A 16,667-nucleotide genomic window follows, 5' to 3' on the forward strand; every position below is an offset into this window, starting at 1 on the left:
CTCCTGTTTGTATCAGAGAGCATTGGCATGAAGGTCTGTGGCTGATGCCGACAATTCCGTGCTCGCTGCATCCGGAACAGAGCAAGCACTATGGCCTGATATCCTGTCCGTGCATTGCGATTCATGTTCTAGAAAGATAAATCCGGGGTTCGAGGGTTGTTCAAGGCCGTGCTGTCGGCAGCAGATGCGAGATAGCACTGTGCAGCACCACGGTGTTATAGAGGCGACCCAGATTACGTACGAGTTCACGAGCGCCGATATTCGCCTGCTGCGATACTAACGACATTCACCTTGCTACTCACGTGCCCAGTTCACCACTCGTAGCCCGGAAATTGGCAAGATGAGAGCAAAAGTCTTCTGGGAGCATGGAAGAAGGACATGGACATGCCTCGCAAGCCTCATGTCTGAGGTCTCTCCTATTCTCCTTCACAGCACATGAGAGGATTCGACGTGGGGGATTTCGAAGCCTGGACGCTGGATCAGCACAGTGCGCAACCAGACGACTATATTCCGTGATCCGTCTTGGCATCGTCGACTACTGCAGGTGCCTGAAGGGATACGCAACCCGCTGAATGCCATTTCGTTGTAGGCTTCGACAGCGGTGCCGCGGGCGGCTTGGCACCGATTTAGCGGTCGCGCTTCCCACTGTAGGTACCTACCTAACCTGCTACCGCCCCCTCTTCTGAAGGCGCTGGCCTTCAAGTCCACCTCAGTCTTTCCATTCCATTCATCAAGTTAATCCCCCCCAGTCCGCCTGCCGTCCCGTTCGTTAATTGATCGACTTGGCACCTCATCCCCATTCTCACCTCTCTCCCTCCAAACCAAATCCCAGCCTGCGATTCTCGAGGGACCGTCCTAGTTCGTTGCGACACGGCATCGCCATCACCATTCATTCAAGTCACCCGACCGGCAGACACTCACCCGGTCGCTTGAGGCGGCCCCTCCGCTATCCAACGCCGCCAAGTGCGTAATCCGTCCTGCGACTGCCTTTCACGAAAGTAGCGAGCGAGCAAAGTCAATTCCCCAGCCAGCCGCGCAATCACCCTGGCGAGCATTACCGAGTCCACTACCATAGCCACGCCTGGCAACCGCGCCCGCTCAGAGAGCAGCACCCTTCTCGCGATTCAGGCATCGCGCCTACCACAAATCCACCGCCATGGCCGACGAGGAGAAGAAAGGGTCGCCAACCGAGACGGTCGAGGCCGCGACCACACATTCGCATACCTCGCACCCGTCGTCCAGAGGGACCTCGGAGCCGCCGCCCTTTATCGAGTCACATCTGGTAGGATAATCCCATGCATCGCCAGGTTGGAGGTTCGGCCTGAGAAACTGACGGTAGTCCCAGCAGCCTCAATATGTGGTCGAGAATGACGAACAAGAGTTGCCGCAGCGCGCTGGGCAAGATCTACATGTCACCGAAGACGACCTTCTCGAGGCGCAAGAGTTGGCCGACAGACTGACGCTCGCAGAGGTGCGCGACATCATGATACGTGTGCATCGAATCCACGAGTTCGATCCCAACTTTCCAATTGTCGTTCTCCACAAGATCAAGGCCTTTCTTGACCATGAGTATCTTTTCGTACCGCTAGACGATATCGACGACGAGAAAAACAAATTTACCGCACACGAGGATCTGATTGCCGAAATGAAGCTGGAGGCGGCTCTGATCACAACCAACAGTCCGTATGCCGAGGTCCGTGCCGTCGTTGACAACCACGACGACGTCAATGCGCCCTCGTCAACGATCCGCAGCTGGGCAATCGGCTTGATGTTCTCATTGGCCCTCGCCTTCGTCAACCAGCTGTTCGATATCCGTCAGCCAACAATCAGGGTGATGGCCAATGTTGCCCAACTCTTGGCTTATCCCATGGGTAAGGCATGCGAGAATTGGCTACCCGACAAGGGGTTCACACTCTTCGGCGTCAGGCACACACTCAACCCTGGACCGTTCCATCGCAAGGAGCATATGCTCATTACCATAATGGCCAACGTGGCGTACAACACACCATACACCAACTACATCATTTGGGTTCAATACCTTCCGCAGTATTTTGACCAGCCTTATGCGGCCCATGCGGCATACCAGATTCTCATTGCTTTGAGTACCAATTTTATTGGCTACGGAATGGCGGGAATATGCCGGAGGTTCATCGTCTACCCGTCTTACTGCGTGTGGCCCGCGTCTTTGGTCACAATTGCTCTCAACTCCGCCTTCCACACGGGCGAGAACACGCCTGTTAAGGGACCTCTTGGTACGACATGGCGAATCTCGCGCATCAAGTTCTTTTATGCCATGTTTGGCGCCATGTTTGTTTGGTTCTGGTTCCCTGGCTACATCGCTACCGCCTTGTCAAAATTTAGCTGGCTGAGCTGGATTGCCCCTAACAACATGGTTCTCAACTCCATTGTCGGATTCAACAACGGCCTTGGCATCAACCCTTTCCCGACTTGGGACTGGAACACCTTGTTGTGGGACTCATCTGATCCCCTTATGGTTCCCTTTTTCAGCACCATCAACCGCTTCTTGGGCGCCTTCGCGTCCATGTGGGTCGTCCTTGCCATCTGGTATCGAAACGTCTACAACACAGGATACTTGCCGATCAACACGAACCGAGTGTACGACCATTTCGGTCACTTGTACAACGTTACCTTGGCCACCAACGACAAAGGCCTCTTTGACGCCGAGAAGTACGAGCAATACTCACCTCCATTCCTAGGCGCCGGCAACGTCGTCATTTACATGTTTTTCTTTGGCGTCTATACTTCCACGTTGACGTACGCGGCCTTGTACCATCGCCGTGAGATGGTCACTGGCTTCAAAGGCCTCGTCAACAGTTTCCGTCGCAACAAGGTGGCAACCGACGAGTCCGAGCTTGACGTTCACCACCGCCTGATGAAGAAGTACCCCGAGGTGCCTGAGTGGTGGTACTTTGTATGCCTTGTCGTTGCCATCGGGCTTGGCATTGCTGGCATCAAGGGCTGGGATACCAACACGTCTCCGGGGGTCGTCTTCTACGGCTTGGCCCTCTGTATAATCTTCGTGATCCCTGTCGGCATCATCAAGGCCATGACTGGTATCGAAGTCACACTCAACGTTCTGGCCGAGTTTATCGGTGGATCCTTTGTTGAGGGAAATGCTCTAGCGATGAACTACTTCAAGTCATTCGGCTATGTCACCTGCGCTCATGCGGTGTGGTTCTCCAACGACCTCAAGCTCGCTCACTATGTCAAGATCCCGCCTCGGCATACCTTTACCGCACAAATGGTGGCCACCTTTGTCGGAACCCTCGTCTGTGTTGGCGTCCTCAATTTCCAGATGCGCCACATTGACGGTGTTTGCACGCCCGATGCCCAGTTCCGTCTGACCTGTCCTGGGGTTAACACCTTCTTCACCGCCTCCGTCCTTTGGGGCACCGTTGGGCCTACCAAGATTTGGGGTCACAATGGCCAGTATACCGAAACACTGGTCGGGTTTCCTCTGGGTGTTATCATTGTCGTCTTTTTCTACATACTTCACAAGAAGTTCCCCAAGTTGGCATGGGCTCGCCAGATCCACCCCGTCGCCATCATGTATGGTGGGATAGTCTGGGCCCCGTACAACATGTCCTACGTCTGGCCATCAGTTCCCATTGCCTACCTATCGTGGATCTACCTCAAGTCCCGCTTCCTCGGCTTGTGGTCTAAGGTATGCGTTTCTCGATTACTATACATCCGAATTTCCGACTAACAATCCTAGTACAATTTTGTCCTCTCGGCAGCTTGGTCGTGCGGCATCGCTATCGCGGGCATTATCATCTTCTTCACCCTCCAGTGGACAGAGACCGAGTTCGTATGGTGGGGCAATGAAATTCCATACGAAGGCTGCGAGGGCAAGGCATGTACGTTGAAGACGCTCGAGCCCGGCGAGTACTTTGGCCCACGGATAGGCAACTTCCATTGAGCCAGTAAGCTGTTCTGTTCTTTCGATGCACAATTGGGACACGGGACTTGGATTTCGGGGAACGGTGTTATGGGCCTATCAAAACTTTTGGGAACTTGCGAATGCATATGGGCTTTGGAGTTGTCTGATTTGCTAGGGACTGGCGAAACTTGTTGATTTATGTATTGAGGGGAACGGTCGGTCGGTGATTTTGGATGAGTTATACCCCCGATCCTCCTTGCTCAGCTTTATATGGCAAATTCGAATTTGATGAATAGATCAGTCAACCGTTGTTCTGTTGTTTTCATGAGCAAATGAAGTGAAGTGAAGTTTCCAGCGCAGGAAAGACAAGCAAGAAGCACGAACGCTAAGATGACTACTAATTCAATGTACAGAGACTCGACAAATGCCACGATAAGATCGCCAACCTCATCACGTAGCTAACCAAGCTGGACCCAGTGGCGACACTGGGCTCTCCTCATTCGTACTGCTCGAGTCGCCGCTCGCTCTTCTTGCCGAGGGGCTCATGGGGCTAAAAGCCAGTTCCGTTGGCTGCTGCGCTGTTCCGCTCTGCGGATTCAACGGCCTAGGGGTATTCGATCTCAACGTTGTGGGTGTTGTCGACCGACCCTCATTCTGGATGGGTGTCCAGCGCCCTCCGTTCTGCTCGTTGTACTCATGTTGCAGCTCCAGAGCACGCGGGGGCAGCTCGGTCGGGACAGGCTCGCTGATCATCACGCCTTTGGGCCCGGACCCGACGCTGTCGTGTGACTTGTGCGATGAGCGGTGGCGACGCACCCAATCTCCTGCTTTGGAGCCGAGGTCACGGACGCTACCACTGTGTTGGAGGCCGCGGAAGCGACCGAAAGTGCTCTTGCGAGCAATGCCTTGGTTGTTGGACGGCCACTTGTTCTCCGTAGGCGTACTCCTGCCACCCGGAGGCGCGTGATTGTTGGCTGATGCTACATTGACGCCGCCGTTGGACCCGTTGGCCCATGACATGACCTGCTTGCGGCGTGTGATGCTCGAGACGATACCTGCTTCCGACATCTTCTTGACGATCAGCTCGTACTGCGCTGCCATGGTCGGATGCTCAATGATCTCCGCGGGTGTCACGCGGAGCTTGTTCAGGCCCTTGATGGGCTGCTTGGCGAACTCGGCGTTGATGCGGTCGGCAAATGTCTGTGCAGGCAGCACGGAGCCCCAGAGATCAAAAAATTTGGCCTTGTGCACCTGGTCATCTGGCACGCCGAGTGCCTTAGGGTCAACGACGCCCGACCATACGGCGGATATAAGGGATTGCAGGGCCTGGCGTTCGTCGTGAGGGAGTGATTGATGGCGTTTGGAAGTGTCGTCTCCGACAACGGGTGACCCAAAGGCGATGGGGATCTTAGGCGCCGAACGAGTGATCTCTGTGGCAGACTGAACCATTGGCTTCTCAATTGTATCATAGCTGGTGATCATGTCAACGGCAATGGTCAGCACACGAAGAGCATCCTCGGCGAAACTGCTTGGGACGCGACCCTCAGAGTACTTGAGCTCGAAGTTGACCGTATGAGGCCCGTCGGTCGTGGTCTGGATCAGAATATCCGGCAGGTCCTGCATTCCCGGCTCGATCACCGTGTGGGTGAAAGTTGTGTCGCCCATGTTCAAGGTAGTGGCACCATCGGGTGGAGGCTGGGGACGGTGGTGCACGACGGTACTGAAGCGAGTCCAGTAGGGCCAGTCGGTACAATTCTGAACGAGTTCCAAAATCCCCATGCCCTCATGGGCTCGTACCTCTGTGCGTGACGCTTGCACCACACGCATAAAGTCAAGTGGCGTCTCTTGCGTATCGGGGAATCTGACGCGCATGGGGACAATATTGGCTGTTGGGGCAATCATGGCGGACGCATCAAAGCGATCGGGCAGAGGAATATTTTGTGCCTGGGTGACGACACCAAAGACAACATCAGAAGAGGCAGCGTACTGGGCGAGCACAATCGCCCATGCTGCCTTGAGGACAGTGCCAAAGTTCAGCCCATACTCAGAGACTGGGTCGATTTGAATGCTTTGGCGCAGCGTTTGTATGTCAGACGCAGGGGAGCAGGGCTTCACATGCGCGGCGAACTGTGTCATCTTGGCGCCGTCAAGCTTCTCCCTCCAAAAGTCAATGGTGCCTTGGTTATTAGCAGCCTGCGCTGCGCGGGTGTAGTCAAAGAAGTTGGGCCTAGACGAGACATTGCCGTGGCCTTCATAGAGCGCAGCAAGCTCCTGCACAAGCAAAGTGACGGAAGCCTCATCAATCTGCGCGCTACTGAGGCGGACGATCAAGGTACTTTGCTGGCCAGCATCGAGAAAAGTGAACTTGGTGGCCGGTTCCTCTGGCTTGAAGTCGACACCTTGATCCTCGGCGATGACATTGTCAGCAACACTGCCCAGGCACCACGCAGGGCAAGGGTACCGCTGGAATTCGGGCCGGAAACCGTCCAGGAGCACCTGGTAGACATGGCGATCGTGAACGGCGAAGGCAGTACGGAAGATGGGATGCAAGCGGGACAGAGTCTCGCACGCCGTCTGCAGCTTCTGCGCACGGATTGGGCCATTAAAGTTGAAGACGAGGCATTTGATACCGCCCTTCTTGCCGTACATGCGAGTTTCCAAACCATGGATTTGAAAAGCCGAAGCCTCCACAACGTCCAACACTTCACGATAATGAACCTTCATCTGAGGAGCAACGTAGTCCTTGACAAAGTTTTCCTCAATGTTGGGGATCTTGAACGAGTCGATCCTACTCTCGGTGCGTTGGAGCGATCGGCGTACCTCTAATACAGGCTTGATGTCAGCGGCGGCCATGGCTTGGCAAACTTCTGTCAGAGAAGCACCACCGAGAATATCGTTCAGAGTGACGGTCAAGGACGACCGGCGAGCTGCCACCACCAGCTTCTTAGCAAGGTATTTGTCGCCTCCCAGCCAAAGGAAGCTATCGTTGCTCTTGATATTGGAAGGGGGTATGTCCAAAGTTCCAGCCCAGACGTGCCGCATGCGCTCCTCGACATGTGTCAACGGTAAAGGCTTCTCGGCAGCCTCAGCCTCTTCAGCGTTGGCAGTTGTTGCAACTCCCATCAATTGTGAATAGTTCATAGCTGATACCATTTTCTGCAGCTTACGCCTGTTGACCTTGAGCGAGCTTGAGATGGGCAACTGCTTTAATGGGATAAAAACTGAAGGGATGTGTTCCATAGCCAACCCCTTCGCCCCTCCAGTTGGCGAAGAGGCTCTACGCAGCGCTTTGGCAAGTTGCGTGCGTTCTTTGGTGCGGGCGCGAAGCTGGTAAAGATCTTCAGAGCCCTCCTCGAGGTCATCACCGAGCTCCAAGAATGCAGCCAAAAGCTGAATCGAGTCATGCGTGGTCACGGATTCCACGACGACGTCGTACTTGGAGCCCAAACATCGGCGAAGTTGATGCTCAATGTCAGAAACGGATACGCGGGTCCCATCGATATAAACATCATCGCGCATGCTCGAGAGAAATTGGATGCTCTTGTCATCCAAGTATCGCACGCGGTGACCCGTCTTGAGGTAGCGCAGCCTGCCTGGGCTGTCGGCAGTACCGGTTCGAGACGGAGCCTCCGCGATTTGCCCAGGTACAAACTTGTGAGGCGTCAGCAGCGGACAATCGATTGCCAGCTCGCCAACAGCACCAAGCGGTGTCAGTTTCTTGGGGTCTTCTGGATTGAGAATCCAAAATCTCCCCGCCAGAGGCTGTGGAACCATGGTAGTGTTGTTACTAGCCTCAACTTCGGCGACAGAAATACCCAGGGGACAAATGTCTGGCGCTCCGTAGGCCAATAGGACATGTCGATTCGGCATCCAAGACTGGCGCGTGTATTCGTCCAGCCGACGAGTTCGGAAGCAAAGTGTCTTGAGATTGGGGACCTTAGCAGGGTCAATCCGGCGAGCAAGTGTCGAGGTCATGTACGACCAAGTCACGTTCATGCTGGCCAGCACACCAGCCAGGTTGTCCTGACGATCCTTGGCGGATGGAATGCAGATACAACCGCCGTGAACCATAGTACCTAGGATCTCAACGAGGGCGACGTCGACGTTAAAGGCCGCCAACTGCAGGACTCTACTGTCCCTGTTGAGCTTCAGGGCAGGGCCCTGCGCTTTGAATGCTGCACATAGTGAACCGTGAGTAAAGAACAGACTCCTCAAGGCGCCCGACCGGGACTTTCCGGGCGAGTAGATCATACAAGCGCCATGATCAGGAGTCGGGTCCCGTGCGGGAATCGTGACCTGGGGTGGTAGGATGGAGAAGAAGCGCTCGTTGACAATGACGAGGTTGGGAACAATGCACACAATGTCATTCCAGGCCGAATCCGTAGCCACGACAATGCGAGAATCGAGCTGCTTTACTGAAGCTTCCACAGCGCTGCATTCATGAGCATCGAGGCTGACGACAGTACCACCAGCCTTGAGAACGGCGAGCATGATCACAGGCGCCCACTTGCTCTTTTCCAAAACAACAGGCACGGGCATCCCAGGAGTGATACCAATGTTGCGGAGGTACGTCGACAGGGTCGAGACACAGTAGACCATCTGATGGTAGGTCATGTTGCCGTCCCAAGCACAGATGGCAGGCGCTTCAGGGCGTGACTGCGCGTGAGGAAGAATGAGCTGAGGCAGTGTCGTATTGACCTTATCTCCGACAGGCTTGGAGTCAAAGTCTTGGACAACGAGTTGAGCATGGTCGCGATCAGTGAATAGGTCAATGGTGCCAATGTTCTGCGTGGGGGTATCGAGAATGATGCGGATGGCTCTCTCAAATGTGTGTACAATATTCTGCGCCTGGACAGGCGTCATGCGACGGAAGGCGAGGTTGGCGTGAAGGTGATCGTCGATGAACATGGTGGACATGGACAGATCAGTGTCAGATATGCGCGAGGATGTGACCAGGTTCGCCCGGAAGCTCGCGGCGTCCAACTCGGGATATTTGTGGCGTGCATTGTCAAAGTCCCTCATCGACAAGCATGTATTGAACAGGTCGTCCGTATTGAGCTTCAGCGTATGTTGGATTTCTGCCATGGTTGGGTTGCGGCCTTGCTTTGCAATGGCAGCAACTTCGCCCAGACTGTGCAGACACTCGATGATGGTACGTCCAGGACTCAAGTCGACTGTGCAGGGTGTTTGCGCAGCAAAACTCCCAATCTCGTGCTTGATGCCGGGCATTTGATTCTCATCCCTTCCAGCGGCTTCATAGCCAAATGTGACATGATCCATGCCTACGTACACGCGGAGCACAATAGCCCATGCCAGCTGGAGGACATATATAACCTCGACCTCGCGCTGTCTGGAGAACTCTTGGAGCTTAGCGCAGTTTACCTCGAGGCCGAAGGGCCGCGAACAAGGTGACATGTGATCGTTGGGCTTGCTTGTCAGTGTCGGGAAGTTGCACGGCTTAGCGTCAGCCAATAGTCCTTGCCAGCTTTCTAGGATCTGCGATGTGTCCGAGGTCGAAGCTTGATATAACCAGGTTTGCAATAGAAGGGTGTTGTCACCGGCTTCGTCGGTCTCTTCCGCGTAGGCCATCCTCAACCGAGTAATAAGATTGTCGATAGCGATGGACTGTCGAGCTTATTAGCAATAGGCTGTCTTGCTTTCATGCCGGAACTCACATCACAAATGGCTTGACTAGCATCGATGCGAACAAAAGTCTTCGTGGACGTTTTGCATACGCAAAAGCGGTGTCTAGGGCGTGTTGACGAAGTTTTCAGTTTCGGGAGACTCTCCAATGTTTCAACAGGGCTCTCGCTATCAAGAAACAGCATCTCAGGAGAAATCTTCTTGAGAACAACCTGGTCAAACAGGCCGTCTTCGGTGACACTGTCGATGAACACACTGCGCAGTGCTGAGTGCGACTGGACAATGCTAGTCCATGCGGCACACAACTTGCCCTGACTGACAGGCCTCCTTTCCGAAGTGCTGAATTCATAGATGGCATGATTCCAAAAATGTTCCGGGTTGAGGCTCTGTGCAATCAAGATCTCTTGCTGAGATGGGTTAATTGGATAGACCGTCTCTATTTCGCCGACGTTGTCAAGACCAAGCTGCTCTAAGCGATCCTCGGCAATCTGCGACAGTCCTCTGTACGTGGTTTTTAGAAGCGGAGCGTCGGCCAAGGTTAGCTCAGGGCCCATCATCTTGAGCTTGCCAATAGCGCCAACAGCCAACGCTTCGAAGTGCTTGAGCCATTGTTCGATACGGTTTTGACGCTGAGGTTTGATGTAAACAGCTTCAATACGAGCCTCGGCGTCCTCGATGGCAACAGATATTTCGAACAAAGCAACCCGGCCTACGTTAGGGCCGATGTCTGAGGTGACTGTATCAGCAACACGGTCTGGCCTCGCGACAGGTTCCAAGGCCCCATTCTTGCGGTGGAGTTTGTGCATCTTGTCGACGCAGCTGAAGAGGATTTCAACGGGGATGGTAGTGAAGGGCGCCGAAGGAGTGAGAAATTCAGTGTTGAAGAAGGGGATACCGGAATTGGGTATCGCCTTGCGAGTGTCCTTCATCAGCTTGAGCAGCTCCATAAAGTCGGAGTCTGAACTAGCCATCAGGCTGATGGGGCATAATGAGGTGAACCATCCGACAGTCTCGTCGATGTTGAAGTCCTCGTTCTTGGTTTGACGCCCATGCTCCTGAGTCCATAAGGTCGGTGCCTCGCGATCAAGGAATGTCTGGCAGAACGAGAGAAGCAAGGCCGTCAGAAGCAGGTCTGCCGGTTCTGTACGAAACACTTGGCGACAAGCTGTCCGCAACGAGTGCGTCAACTCCGAGTTAAGGGCAAAGGAAAACTGCTGTGTGTTGCCGTACACATTGCCGTCAAGATCCAGGTCCCAGTAGCCAAGACTCGGCGGTGAGATCTCGAAAGGAAGCTTGGGCTGCACCAACCGATGGCTCATTTCATAGCCCTGGTACTCTATCCAGTTCGAGAAGGGAATCGATGGATTAGATAGCAGAGTCCCCTCACGTAGGAGCTCGTCCATGTCATGAATCACAATCCGCCAGGAGACCAGGTCAATAGCCAAGTGATGGGCTACAAGAAAGATGAATTGCTGATTATCACCCGCCCTGATGTGCTCGGCAGAGAAGATAGGGCCGTTGATCGGGTTGATGGCCGCATGGGCGCGTTCCACAACGCCAGTAATCTCTTTTTCGTCCGTGACCTGATGATGACCGTATCGATAGGTGTTCCGTGACTCGGGAAGGATGACTTGAGCCCAACCCTCACGCGTCAAGCGAAATCGAGACCGGAGCATAGAATGGCGATTCACCAACGCTTCGACAGCGGCTTCAATGTCGGGTGATTCCGAGTCAGCTTTGACACGAAGAAGAACACTCTGGCTGAATCGGTATCCTGGTTCGGTGATCGATTCGGGCTTGGGATTGAGGTTCATGGAGGTGCGGAAGAAAAGCTGCTGCATGGCAGAGAGAGGGAAGAACTCCACATCATCGGGAGTGTCTGCCATCTGCTCGTGAACCTCGAGACGACCAGACTCATCTTCTACCCACATCGAGAAGGTCTTTTCAGGTCGCGTGGTCGATAGTCGATTCTGGATGATGAGCGAGTCCTGCTGGGAATACGACGGGGGATGAATTTTGAGACCCATGGAGTCGCGCACCCCAGGTCTGGCAATCTTTGCCGCCGCCGGTACTGCTTTAGCCTGTTGCAGGGCGATTTCGATCTCTTCTTCGGGCTCATCCTCCTCGGGGATTGGCTCGGGCTTGAAGACAATAATGTCTGGCTGTCCTCTGGACGCCTGACGCATAAGCTTGTCGGTGAGAAGCGCCTGTGGTTCGGGTTGATGTGCCTGTTCCAGTTGGGGCATTTCAGAGATCGCAGGCTGTTCACTGCTAGGAGCTGCGAGCTGTTCCTGGGCTAGAGGTGGTAGCGTAACCGGCGCTTCTTGCTGCGTCTGTTCTTCAATTTGCGACTCTCCTTTCGGCTGTCGGTCCAAGAGCTGCAGACTGAGCAGACGTTGAAGGCTCAGGACGCGTTGCTCAACGTCCTCCGTCAAGTTCCTCAGCCACCACTGTAATGCTCGGGTCGCAGGCTTGCCATTACTTTTAGTGATCATTGAGTGCAGAGGGACCCATACGTCAGGCCAAGGCACACTTCCGCCCCATTCTCGCAGAGCCGTGTAAAACCTTTTGATTCTTCCTTCAACCGCTTCGTAATCGCGTTCGGGGGGCAGTGAGATACCCTCGGCTTCACTGACGGACTGGTTGCGGGTGCTGACAAAGGCAACGAGTTGGTGCTCAAAGGGGCCGGCTGATGCTCTGACAAGACAGAAGTACTCGCCGCGAGCCACTGAGCATAGAAACTGCACAAGCTCTGTGGCATCGTCGAGATCGATTTGAACATTGTTGGAGGGCTCTTTGCCGAGAGCCTTTTCAGATTTCGGCTCTTCGACCTGCTGATGAGCGCCCTGTCCTTCCCGGAGGGTCGCATCCTTCCAAACGTCAATATCTGGAGGTGGCCCATAGATAGATTCTTGGGTTTCCCGTCCCTTGGTAGGCGTGAAGACCCGTTCCGGCTCGTTAAGTGACGCTGCCGTATCAGCCGAGGTTCTTTCCGATGTGTCTTGCGAGGAACTCGAAGCTGAGTCGTGTATCGAGGTTGTGTGCGCCTGTAGCTCGGCCAATGTCTTGCAGCGCAGAATATCCTCGCAGCTTATTCTGACACCGTAACGCAGCATGCGCTGCTCCAACTTCGTTGCCAACTCCTTGTTGCCTCCCAAATCGGCGAAAGAGTCGCAGAGCAAGATGTCGCTTTGAGGAATCTCCAATGTCTTTGATATACCAACGAGCAGGCAATCTGAATTTGACTCGCTTGGTGGGATTTCGGTGGGAACCCTGTCAGGCCGTGGCCGTGTTGGGTGAGCCATAGCTGGCGTCTCTGTGCTATTTGGACTCGAGGTCCGTGGCCGATGCGAAACTTTCACAAGGTCTTTAGCATGCTCTAGCCAGTTCCACCCACTTGAGCGATCGCCGGTTTGACGAAGACCTTATTATAGGTTTTTATCTGCAACCAGGCAGACAAGTCGTGGACAAGGGGAGAAGCGAGATGCGATCGATCAAGAGAGACGCTTGCAGCTCGATGTAAGGACTCCAGATCTCTCACGAGGCGCAGCTCTATTTGGCAGACGATTTGCGAAACGCTTCTTCAGGTTCTTGCAAGGCCGATAATGGGAAGCACGAGCACTGGTGTATGAGAGCGGCTCGCTGTGTGTATACAGAGCATATCACAGTGTCTGTTCTTAGGGAATGAAAAGGATTGAAGCAATCATTAGAAGGGAATCGAAGCAATCTGCCCGACAGGGATTGCGGTGGCCGCTGAGGCCCCATCGCTCCTATGTAAGAGATCCGGTGGCTCATGTCAGGTTGATGACGTTGCTGACGCTGGGAGGGATCTTGTGCAAGCCATGTTCATGGTGAAGATGGCCCGCTAGGAGCCAGCAGTCTTGTGTGCCAGCCACATTGGCCAGTACAGCCCCAGCATCCTTGACTCCAGACGGCGATGCTGGACTGGACTGCTGCACGAGGTGGTGGTGCTATTAGCAGCTCCGGCCCGCTTCGAGCCGGGGGTTGCAGGCATGGTAAGAGCCTCGGAGCACTCGTGGGCCGATACAGCGTCTTTGCGACGCATCTCGACGCAAAGCAATCAGATCGCTCGATGGATTGGTCTTGTGGGATGCGACGTTGGTACCGAAGATTGCCTGACTGGGGCTAGCCAGCAAGAGACTTACGTGTGAGCAGTCATATGCGACGCGCCAGGGCTGTGAGCTGGGGGGCGGAGGGGTAATTGTCGAAGCTGATCAGCAAAGGGTTTGAAGTTGGGCTAGCTGACAGGCCTAGTGATGTGAGCCTTGTGATGGCGAACAGAGAGTGAAGCGAAGCGGATTGGAGTGAAGCTGCTGCCGCTGCCGCTGAAGGATTCTTTCCATGCGCCTTGTGACGGAAAGTGCCACCCACTCCATACGCAATGACGTAGCGTAGGTGCTTACTTAATGCCCCTTTGAACTGAATTGACCTATTATCTAAACCTTCAAGCGTTTGCAGATCATCTGGCAGACATCCCTCTCGTAACGCTCATTCAAAGTGCAAGTCCGATTGACAACCAGACAGCGCCCCCGAATAAATGTCGGGTACGTGGCCCGCAAGGATTACTAAGACGAACACAAAGAATTAGCGACCCTCGATCGCCCTACAGCTGCCAGACGACGGCACAGGCTTCGCACTTAGTATTCGCAGCTAGCTTAGTGATGACCGAATTAGAGACAGGACATTGGGAGTAGACCTTCTGTCTCTGACGATCAGGTTAGCGGCTACCTCTATCATGAACGGGCAATTTGTGAGGTACAGGGTAAGGCGATCGCTTAAAGATTAACTTAACTTAACTAGTTAAGTTACGCACAGTCTTCGTGGTGTCATACAATTTTCTTGTGATCATGTACGAAAGTCTCAAGGCATACCTGGGTTGACGGGAATCGGAAAATGCATATGTTTCCTCACTTACTCGGGGTTGAACTTTGTGAAATGCATTTGGGACATGCTCTTCTGTTCACTACTCACTCTGCCCGCATGGTCTATAGCGAGCATATAGACAATGGTTCACCACTAAAATGCAGTCGACCTTTTCTTCCGTTGTCTTGAGACACTGCCTTCCCCAATGCAATTGCAATCGAATTGCTCCCTTTCTATTACCATTTTCGGAAACCCTTTCAGCTGTTCCCGCCAACGAACGGACGTCGCTAGTCAGCTTCGACGCAACCACTTGAACAAGCCAAGGATGCCACGAGGCTACGTATGCTGCAGGATCCACGAGGCCTCTCCTGTCGATCTGAGCGAGACAATGGAAGCTTGTGCCGGGTACACCTCTCGCTCCAACAAAGGGGTGCGTGCTTGTGTAATTATCATCCTCCGATCTGAGGCTGCGGCCGTCGTTTCCCAATCACCTAGGACAGATTTGAGTATACAGCACGATACGAGTTGGCAGGATACTTTACTCTGAGGCAAATCCCGACATATATGGCCAGCGTGAACGCAAATAAGGCTCGGACAGCCATGTTGTGCGTACCTTAACCAAAGATCGAGGGACGAGGGTAGCCCATTGTGTATGTGCGGACATTGGGTTCTCCTCCTTGAGTGAGGGGCAGCAGATATAATATCACCTCAGATGGAGATCACGCAAAGCCAAGCAGTATTCCATACTTCTACAGTCCGATACCCGGTGGACACATTTCAACGACGTTGTTGTGCCCAACAGGTACGGAGGATATGTATAGTATACATCTCTCCATTCATCATAGCATCCGTCCTGTCTGTTCAAACGGCATTACGGATCCATCATCGTCTAATGCATTGCCTACGTATTCCAACAGCACCCAAGCCCAGCCATGCATATATAAACCTCAGACCTTGACGGGTTCGTCGTCATCGGGATCCTCAATGCTAGTCCTCCGCTTCGCTTCTTTGACCTCAACGGCAGCCGAGGGGGCAGCCTCGGACTCTGGCTTCTTTTCGAACAGTGATTCACCTCCCGACTGTGGTTCGTTCGGGGCTGCTTGCTCTGACCTGGTGCTGAACGGCCAGAGTCCACTAAGACTCCGATTGCCGTCTTTAGCAGGGTTGACTGCTAGCGGCCTTAAGACAACGTTCTCGTCGGGCTTCTCGTCATTATCCTCGGCCATAGCAAAATCTCCAAATTCATCGTCGTTGTCTTCTTCCAGGTTGCGCTCCTCTTCGCTGGCTTTCCTTCGCACGACTCCTCGCCACCAGGAATCCCGCCCGTCTTCTCGAAGTATATCGTCATCATCGTCAAGGTCGTCTTCCCCATCGGCAAAGGGATCTTTGAGGTCATCATCGTCATCGTCGCCACCCTCCTTGTCACCGTGATGGGAAGCAGATGAGGGCTCTGCAGTCTCGTTGTTCTTCTGATGCAGCGCAAGCCTTGCAGCTAGCTGCCTCCTAGCTCTGGAGGGAGGTATGTTCAGAGGAGGCGGTGGCGGGGGCGGGGGAGGTATTGAAGGAGGCGCAAGCGAGCTGTCAGCGTTGCTAGGGTCTGTGTATGCGCGAAACTGTGAGGACGACATCAGCATCTCAATCCCACGAGTGTAGAGAAAAAAAGGAGATGAGAGCCACGGCGCGAGCGAGAACACCAGGGACATGCTTGCACCAGCGTCGCGGCACGTCAGAATATAAAAGATGCCCCATCGCCATTCAACGCAACAAACAACAACGCCAGCTTCGAACCTCCACACCAGCCCAGCTCAAGCCGTCCACCTCAATCGTGGGCATTGCCGAGGAGTCGCGATATGATCCTGGGGTCCAGATCGCCAAATTCCTCGAGCTCCTCGTCCAGCTCTGGACCCACCGCATTGGGCAATGCCACGCCAACATCAGCTTCCATCTCGATGGCTCTACCGCGCTAAAATAGAGAATCTTGCGACACTGTGTCTCCGGCAATACGCGCGCTCAGACCAGGTGAGTGAGGGGGTGACTCCATCACCACGTCCACATCGGTACGAGTCGTGTCTGGGGAATCCACGACGACCTCAGGCGACAGCATGACAGCATCGTCCGAGGGCACCTTCGACTCACCGGACTTGGGAGACTCTAGCTCTTGCTCTCGCTCTTCTCGCTCTTCTCGCTCTTCTCGCTCTTCTCGCTCTTCTCGCTCTTCTCGCTCTTCTCGCTCTTCTCG

General features: G+C 54.1%; 3 protein-coding genes across 3 annotated transcripts; 1 reads left to right on the forward strand and 2 right to left on the reverse strand.

The window, feature by feature from the left end:
• Positions 1-1,156: 1,156 nt before the first annotated feature.
• J7T54_000773 (Sexual differentiation process protein-like protein) lies at positions 1,157-3,940 on the forward strand (the record flags this gene model as incomplete). The annotated part of the gene is made up of 3 exons (XM_051509432.1): positions 1,157-1,282; positions 1,346-3,685; positions 3,737-3,940. The coding sequence occupies 3 exons, from the start codon at positions 1,157-1,159 to the stop codon at positions 3,938-3,940; spliced, it is 2,670 nt and encodes an 889-aa protein (XP_051359595.1).
• A 411-nt stretch (positions 3,941-4,351) lies between these two features.
• On the reverse strand, positions 4,352-12,849 carry J7T54_000774 (uncharacterized protein; the record flags this gene model as incomplete). Its single annotated transcript, XM_051509433.1, has 2 exons — positions 4,352-9,526; positions 9,577-12,849. The coding sequence occupies 2 exons, from the start codon at positions 12,847-12,849 to the stop codon at positions 4,352-4,354; spliced, it is 8,448 nt and encodes a 2,815-aa protein (XP_051359596.1).
• A 2,526-nt stretch (positions 12,850-15,375) lies between these two features.
• J7T54_000775 (Extragenic suppressor of kinetochore protein-like protein) lies at positions 15,376-16,261 on the reverse strand (the record flags this gene model as incomplete). The annotated part of the gene is made up of 2 exons (XM_051509434.1): positions 15,376-16,041; positions 16,217-16,261. 2 exons carry the CDS (start codon positions 16,259-16,261, stop codon positions 15,376-15,378), a joined length of 711 nt encoding a protein of 236 aa, XP_051359597.1.
• Positions 16,262-16,667: the final 406 nt, after the last annotated feature.

This window comes from Emericellopsis cladophorae (genome assembly GCF_022114955.1).
Source record: "Emericellopsis cladophorae strain MUM 19.33 chromosome Unknown NODE_61_length_124206_cov_123_114172, whole genome shotgun sequence".
In the NCBI taxonomy this organism is placed as follows: Eukaryota; Fungi; Ascomycota; class Sordariomycetes; order Hypocreales; family Bionectriaceae; genus Emericellopsis; species Emericellopsis cladophorae.